The following is an 8,930-nucleotide window of genomic DNA, read 5'->3' on the forward strand; positions in this document are numbered from 1 at the left end:
CAGGCAGTGCCAGCTTCTCTGAAAGACCAAGTTGGAAGAAGCTGAGCGGATCGTCAGAGTGAAGATGGCAGATGTGTGATGGTAATTTAAATCTAAAGTTTTTTAAGAAAAGCAAGTTTTTTATTCACCACATATTAGACAAATATTGTTTTGAATATTGTCTAGCAAGTAAAATATATTCCCATGTACCTGCATGGCATTTTTTGTAACCTATTCATGTTCTATGCCAATATGCCCCTGAGTATCAGCTGGCCTCTCAGATGAACTGTGCAGGGAAGAAACTGAAAGATACGCATAAACAAAAAACTGCATTCACTGTCAGTGGAGAATGGAGAAAAAGGGCAATTGTGGTATGATTTCAGTTTTGGCTGCAATTACGGTATGATTTCAGTTTTTTCTTTTTCTTAAAATATTTTCCATCCCATAAATTTTATTTGCAAAAGTTTTTGGTCTGCTTGGAACCCTGCACGTCAGTCTGTTTGTCAGCAGTAAGGTCAAGACTGATATATCTCAAAATCTATTTGGTAGATTGCAATGAAATTTTGTGTAAACATAAATGTTGCCTACAGGGTGAATCCTGTCAATGTTGGTGACCTTCCCTCTAGCGCCAATGGATCACTGTTTGGGCCCCATACCAAGTGCCATGTCTAAAGGACTGTAGTAGCTACAGACATGGAACCAAGTTGGATTTTACCTTGCTTTTCCATTCAGTCCACCAGTGTGTCTTCAGGTCTTTAAAAGGAAAATGTCTATATCAAGTCAAATAGTCTTATATTTGAATTTAACTTCAACATAAACATTTTATCAAATTTCAAGTTACACTAGCATTTAATTTTGTGGTAAATTAATTACACATAATTGGTCACATTTCCAAATATTATGGACCCACCTTCTGTCTATCATAACTTGGTCATGCCAACAGACAAACCAAAGCAAGACACTTTGCCAGCTTTAGACTGTAATTAAATAAAAAATAAGCCACGTATTACATGTGTTTTAGTGGGAATACCTTGTAATATTCAATATATTTATGTTTTGCAAATATAATGTGATCAGAGCAATCTAGTAATGTAAATAAATGCATGAAATGAGAAAAAAACTCAAATCCTGATAGAATTTTCTTTCAGTATAATCAGAATATTACAACAGATATTCAGGCATGTGAATTCAGCACTAATAATTCTCTGCAACTGACACACCCCATACACACTGTGCAGTTCTAATTTCCTGTTTTTTTATTCTAGCCTTACAAAAGTGAATGCAGAGAAAAAGGAGGCCTCAGAGTTTGTCTTTGCTGTGACAGTGCAAAAAATGGCTTTGTTATGCCCCTGAACAGGGGACATTTAATGAGGGTTAAGGCCACCCTTTGGCCTCAGGAGAGTATCCTCAGTCCTTGGAAAGTATCAAGTCCTGAACAGTGTTGAACTATGGTAATATCTGAGTCTGTAGTACTGTGGTGTTTCTGTCTTTGTGGGTGAGTTTGCATTTTGTATATGTTGTCATGGTTTTCTAGGCTCTTCTCCTGGCAAATAGAGCTGTAGAAAAAAGGTGTCTCTGCACTTAAACTTCATATGAATTTATGACTTTTCAATTTTTGGGCACTGTTGAGGGCATTGTGCTGATAGATAGGAATGTTTTAAGTCAGTGTGTCACCCAATTTATCATAATCTGTAATACATAAATTGTATTTTAAGCTCTAAATATTGGCAAGCTTCCATTTGCATTTACTTCTCTTGCTTTTTGCATATGTTATGATTTTCCAGGCTTTTCTCTTGGAAATAACAACTGCAAAAAAAGCTGTGTCCACGCACTTCATTTTCGCAAGAATTTATGACATTCAAATTTTAGTGCATCATGCGGAATCTGCTTTGATAAATTCAGAATTAACATTCCCATCTAATTGTTTAAGTCATTTTGTCATCTAATTTATCATATAAGTTGTATTTTAAGATTTTAAGCTCTATACATTTTGAATGAATGAAATGACATTTTGAGAGCCTCTTGCTTTCCTGAATGTGATGTTATTTCCTGTTCAAACAGGATGTGGGGCACAAATAAATAAAATTGCATGTTAATTAATGTCTGATTGAAGGATGTTTTATTTACTTTGAGTTAGAGTTAAATTTCAACATTGATTCAATGATAGTTTCGTTGATCAATCAACATTGATTCAGTGTTGGTCTGCTGTCTGGGATAATATGGAACTATTCCACATTGAAATGTCTAAAAAACAACTAGACCTATTTTATATATTTTGTTCAGTTGTGTACTTACAATATCCCAAATATTTCCAACAATTTTCAAACCCAGAGAAATCCGTGATTTTAATCAAGGTAACGGTCCATTTCATTTTGTCACTTCTCAATGGCGTCATACCCCCTCTTCCAAAGAGTACACCTGCACAACACTGATTTTTTACATAAAACTGCTTTATTCAGTGTTTTTACCGGTTTTAATCCATGTGTAAATTTGTTTTGGGGCAGAGGAGTCCCCTGCTGATAATCTGGCTCCAAAAAAACCTCCTGAACGTCTGTATCTTAAATTATCAGAGAAACAAGCTGAGAAAACGTTATCAGCAGCCCATCCGGACATCCGATGTCCGCCAGAGAAACACTGATTTTTAACATGAAACTGTTTCATTCAGTGTTTTTACCACTTTTAATTACCGTGTAAGTTTGTTTTCGGGAGGAGGAGACCTCTGTGGATAATTCAGCTCCCGTTAAAATCCTCCTGAATGTCTGGATCTTAAGTTGTCAAAACAAGCCGAGCAAACTGCGGTAGTTTGACTCACGGCCCATCCACATGTCCTGTGTCCGCGGAACAGCATGAGAGAAATACTGATTTTTAACGTGCTTTATTCAGTGTCTTTACCAGGTATTAATAAGATTAATATGATTAATGGGGTTAGAAAGAAGAACTGTTCTCCCACGCAAATCTGTATTCATTTTTTGACTTTAATCTTTTCTTTTTTGTGGGACAGTTTAACTTCTTAGCCAGTTATTTAAATTAAATCATCAAGTTTAGACGGGAAATGTCTTTTTCTCAGTCAGTAAATTGGGCAGAACCATCCGCCTATAGAAACAAATAACTCATAAATAATGAATCTACATCAATTGCCATCTTGCTGCTGGCAAAGAGCTATGACTTACAGGTGAGAGTTCACATTGTTTTAAGGTTTGTTCTTAGTAAGAATAAAATATCACAACTGTGGAATCTATTTAAGGTATTTTATTGATTTTAACAGTTTTATATAGCATATATATGTATATGCATCCCCCACCATCACCTTGTGAAACCAAACTTTCGCCAACTCGACCAGACTCATCTAACACATTTAACAAATTTAACCCATATGATGTATGTGTATTTGTATACTCATGAATATATGTATGTATGTATATGTGTGTGTGTGTACACAACCTTAACCCTAACTTACGCCCTTGACCACCTCGAATTTAACATTTAATTATGTTACATTAAACCCACATGATAAGGCCCCCCCCTCAAGTGGGCAAGGAAAAACTCCCTCCAAAACCCTTTAACAGGTAGAGGGGGAAGAAACCTTGAGAAGGATCACACAAGAGGGGACCCCCTTCCAAGGCTGATGGGTACCTGGTGGGCAGCATGACAGAAATTAGGTCGGGGCTGAATTTCAAGCATTTCAAAATCACCATGGGGTCACTAGTGGAATTACTCTATTTGGGAAACCTCTTTATATTTAATAGTGGTGTGGTTAACTTAATGAGGGACCACTGTGACCCTGAGGAGCGGATCTAATCTGCATCCGTCTATATCTTATTATATGGACCACATGCGCCAAATGAGGGTAAGTGTTAGTAAAAGTACTAGAGCCTGGTCTACCGAAGGCTGTACCCTGAATACCCTCTGCAGTCCTGTTTTCCACCGGCTTTACCCTTGCCCTCAGTGGCCGCAGAATTGCTCTGGTTTTCTCTGGTGCCGTGTCGGGACGTATCCTCTTCTTCTCTGGCTTCGGATCAGTAGGTGGGGCAGGTGTGGTCTCTCTGGGCCTCTCTGGTCCTGGTTCTTTAGTGCTCTCTGGTCCAGGTACAGGAGCTGTTTTTGGTACTGCTTTTGCCTTTGCCTTTAGTGGCCCCCGTGCTTTGCGTACTGGAGGCCTGCTGCTGGTCTCGTCTGGCATCACCTCCCTGTTCATTGGTGAACTTTTCCTGGGTTTAGTGGGCGCAGCCTTGCCCTGGACCACAGATACCTGGCCATCTTGTTTTTTCCTCTGTGGAATAGGTGGGAGAACAAGCTTGTGTGTCACTATTGGTATGGGAACACTGGAAGGTTTGGCAGGTTTACTGGCCACTCTGGATTCTGACACTGAAACCTTCTCCGGTTCTGAAGATTTGGCTCGGATTAGTGTTAGTGTGCGCGTGTTTGTGGCGTTTTCCTGACATCTTCACAGGTTCCTTTACTCTCCTGTTGAATAGGAACCTTCACTGAGGACACTCTACATGTCTTCATGCTGACATTGCGGGGGGGTGGTGCAGGCTTCCTTTCTCCCTTTACAACAAGGAAAGGTGGTGGTACATTCATCCCATGTTGTCTTCCCACACGAGGAGGTGGGATACATGGGAGATGCAGAGGGCTTCTTGTCCTTTCCTGAAGTTTTGTTGGTTGGCATTCTCTCCTTTTGATGTTGTTTTACAACGTTTCCATCAGTAGAAGATGCCAAATCCAAGTACAGCTCCTTCAAAGTCTCCTCTACCTGGGCCTGCGATGGAACTTGTGGTGCTGCTGCAGACGCGGTGATTGGAGTCTTTGACACTTTTTTTGTTCCCAGGAACTTGTTCTCTGGAAAGGGCAATTTACAAAATGACATGAGATTGTGTGCCAAAAGAGATTGAATTTAATGATCTTTTTTTATTATATATTATTTGCAGTGATGTCTTAATTCTGCCTTTAATTCTGATCTAAATCCATTCAGTCTGTGCCAATACTTTAACTAGCCTTGGATTAAAATTGATGAACTGTTTTTGATATGTTTGAAAGTTGAAGCAGGTTGTTTTGTGTGAACGGAGTCTGAAATTTTATGTGTAAACAACAAATGTAACAGTTTAAATGTTGTCATGACTACGACTACAAAATGTATAAACCCTCACTAACAAGATTCTAAACTGGCCCACACATAAGTTAAACAAAACTTAAATGTAAGTATCTGATTGTTTGCTTTAAATATTGCAAGAATATTAATTTTATTCACCACTTCAAAAATTACTGTGTTGCAATGGGTGAAGTATTTGGCTGATTGGCTGCATCAAAACCTTAAGATAACATCACTTGACTAATCTATGAAAAAGTCCTTGATCAGGTTAGCTTGCTGTGTAATTAATTATTACAAATTATGAAATAAATAAGGATTATATTATATATTTTTGAACAGTAGCTTACCCCACATCTCTTGGTAGTTGAAGGAAACAATCTTGGGATCATCGTCAGGGTGACATCTTCTGAAGTTGACCAGCTCTGATAAATACTCGAATAAAAAGTCGGGATTATCACCAGGTTGAGATAGCAGTGCTGCTCTGGTAATACACTCCAACAAGCTCTTCAGTCCGTAAGGGCACAAATTGTGGGAAGTCATCTTTACGTCTCTTCGAAAGTACTCTTTCCTACAGTAATGTTAGACTCTCACTATGGGGGCACTAGTGGAATTACTCTATTTGGGAAACCTCCTTATATTTAATAGTGGTGTGGTTAACTTAATGAGGGATCACTGTGACCCTGAGAAGAGGATCTAATCTGCATCCGTCTATATCTTATTATATGGACCACATGCGCCAAATGAGGGTGAATGTTAGTAAAAGTACTAGAGCCTGGTCTACCGAAGGCTGTACCCTGAATACCCTCTACAGTCCTGTTTTCCACCGGCTTTACCCTTGCCCTCAGTGGCCGCAGAATTCTCGGTGCTCTGGTTTTCTCTGGTGCCGTGTCAGGACGTATCCTCTTCTTCTCTGGCTTCGGATCAGTAGGTGGGGCAGGTGTGGTCTCTCTGGGCCTCTCTGGTCCTGGTTCTTTAGTGCTCTCTGGTCCAGGTACAGGAGCTATTTTTGGTACTGCTTTTGCCTTTGCCTTTAGTGGCCCCCGTGCTTTGCGTACTGGAGGCCTGCTGCTGGTCTCGTCTGGCATCACCTCCCTGTTCATTGGTGAACTTTTCCTGGGTTTAGTGGGCGCAGCCTTGCCCTGGACCACAGATACCTGGCCATCTTGTTTTTTCCTCTGTGGAATAGGTGGGAGAACAAGCTTGTGTGTCACTATTGGTATGGGAACACTGGAAGGTTTGGCAGGTTTACTGGCCACTCTGGATTCTGACACTGAAACCTTCTCCGGTTCTGAAGATTTGGCTCGAATTGGTGTTAGTGTGCGCCGGCGTGTTTGTGGCGTTTTCCTGACATCTTCACAGGTTCCTTTACTCTCCTGTTGAATAGGAACCTTCACTGAGGACACTCTACGTGTCTTCATGCTGACATCGCGGGGGGGTGGTGCAGGCTTCCTTTCTCCCTTTACAACAAGGAAAGGTGGTGGTACATTCTTCCCATGTTGTCTTCCCACACGGGGAGGTGGTGTCGGTGTGGGATACATGGGAGATGCAGAGGGCTTCTTGTCCTTTCCTGAAGTTTTGTTGGTTGGCATTCTCTCCTTTTGAGGTTTTTTTACAACGTTTCCATCAGTAGAAGATGCCAAATCCAAGTACAGCTCCTTCAAAGTCTCTTCTACCTCAGCCTGCAATGGAACTTGTGGTGCTGCTGCAGACGCGGTGATTGGAGTCTCTGACGCTTTTTTCGTTCCCAGGAACTTGTTCTCTGGAAAGGGCAATTTACAAAATGACATGAGATTGTGTGCCAAAAGAGATAGAATTCAATGATCTTTTTTTATTATATATTATTTGCAGTGATGTCTTAATTCTGCCTTTAATTCTGATCTAAATCCATTCAGTCTGTGCCAATACTTTAACTAGCCTTGGATTAAAATTGATAAAGTGTTTTTGATATGTTTGAAAGTTGAAGCAGGTTGTTTTGTTTGAACGGAGTCTGAAATTTTATGTGTAAACAACAAATGTAGCAGTTTAAATGTTGTCATGACTACGACTACAAAATGTATAAACCCTCACTAACAAGATTCTAAACTGGCCCACACATAAGTTAAACAAAACTAAAATGTAAGTATCTGATTGTTTGTTTTAAATATTGCAAGAATATTAATTTTATTCACCACTTCAAAAATTACTGTGTTGCAATGGGTGAAGTATTTGGCTGATTGGCTGCATCAAAACCTTAAGCTAACATTACTTGACTAATCTATGAAAAAGTCCTTGATCAGGTTAGCTTGCTGTGTAATTAATTATTACAAATTATGAAATAAATAAGGATTATATTATATAGTTTTGAACAGTAGCTTACCCCACATCTCTTGGTAGTTGAAGGAAACAATCTTGGGATCATCGTCAGGGTGACATCTTCTGAAGTTGACCAGCTCTGATAAATACTCGAATAAAAAGTCGGGATTATCACCAGGTTGAGATAGCAGTGCTGCTCTGGTAATACACTCCAACAAGCTCTTCAGTCCGTACGGGCACAAATTGTGGGAAGTCATCTTTACGTCTCTTCGAAAGTACTCTTTCTTACAGTAATGTTAGACTCTTAAATGTGAACTAAGCTTTACTGGCTTGTACCCCCTCCTGCAGAAAGCCTTTGTTAGGTCATAGAAGGCTCTGACATCATTTGTGTTCTGAGTTCTATTTATTGAGTCATGCTGGTTTTTTTTAGAATGTTTACATCATTGATTGTATTTGACTTTTTAGCCACCTTAATTTACAATACTAATCATAAAAACCTTTTTTTTTCATTATTAACAATTTCTAACATTATAATTGTCACACCCTGCCTGGACTTTGTGTGTTTTTTGGTATTTTTATGTTCTTGTGTTCTTTGGGGTCTCCTGGTTTGCACTTTTGTTTAGTCCTTCCTTTCTTGTTATATTTGGGTGGTGGGTTTGGACTGCCTTTTGTTGTTTAGCCTGGTGTGTTGTATACTTTAGTTTAGGTTCATGATGGTTCTTGGACAGGTTGGTGTGGGTTGTATTTAGAGTATTGTGTTTTCTGGGTTCTGGTTTTGTTACTGTGTTTCCCTTGTGTGTGTTCATGTACTCCTCCTCACCTGCCCTGCTTCACCCTCGTTAGCCCTGCTCTGTGTCTTCCCCACACCTGCCCTGTATCAGTCTCGTCAGCCTTGCCCTGCTTCCTGTGTTTCCTCAGCCAATCACTCCCAGCCTGCCCTTGTGTCTCGTCACCTGTTCCCCATTCCCTGATTAGTTTAGTCTGTATTTAAGGTCTGGTTTTGAGTTGAGTCTTTGTTGGATCATTCGTTTTGTTTCGTCTGCTAGTTCTGTTCAGCTCTGTTTGCCTGTTAATGACCATCCACGATTGAAGGAGATTTTTTCATCAACTCTGCATTCCAGCCTCTGCGTTTGGCGTCCACTCCTGCTTCCCCAACCTGACAATAATTTTATATACATTTTAGTTTATTTGCAGCTGCTCTCGTTGCTGCCTGTACAGGTCTAAATGTTGTGCTGTTATAGTAATACTCATGTATTGATTGTCTGACAACATCAATAAAAAAATATTGCAGAAAGGTATTACCCTGGATAATTAACAAACTCTGCCTCACTAATGTGACTTTATTTGCCTCTCATTTATCACGTTCTTTCACCTGTGCACCTTAAGTCCTCTTCATGGCATGCATTAGGCATGTATGTTGCTTACAATTGGCTTTCTCCCTCCTTTTTGTTTTATCACAACAGAATCCTTTTGCATGATTAAGTAACAGAAAGATTATGTTTATCATTAATCCTGCAGGTAACACTTTTTGGCCACTCGGGGGCAGCGGAAACACACTGTGAGGACAACA

At 39.8% G+C, this 8,930-nt stretch overlaps 1 protein-coding gene across 1 annotated transcript; it reads right to left on the reverse strand.

The window, feature by feature from the left end:
* Window positions 1–3,213: 3,213 nt before the first annotated feature.
* On the reverse strand, window positions 3,214–7,860 carry LOC121897631 (proteoglycan 4-like). The gene is made up of 3 exons (XM_042412270.1): window positions 7,425–7,860; window positions 5,416–6,827; window positions 3,214–4,818 (listed from the first exon to the last, which is right to left on the reverse strand). Exons 1-2 carry the CDS (start codon window positions 7,615–7,617, stop codon window positions 5,722–5,724), a joined length of 1,299 nt encoding a protein of 432 aa, XP_042268204.1. The 5' UTR covers window positions 7,618–7,860; the 3' UTR covers window positions 3,214–4,818; window positions 5,416–5,721.
* Window positions 7,861–8,930: the final 1,070 nt, after the last annotated feature.

The sequence above is a fragment of the Thunnus maccoyii genome, chromosome 1, assembly GCF_910596095.1.
Source record: "Thunnus maccoyii chromosome 1, fThuMac1.1, whole genome shotgun sequence".
In the NCBI taxonomy this organism is placed as follows: domain Eukaryota; kingdom Metazoa; phylum Chordata; class Actinopteri; order Scombriformes; family Scombridae; genus Thunnus; species Thunnus maccoyii.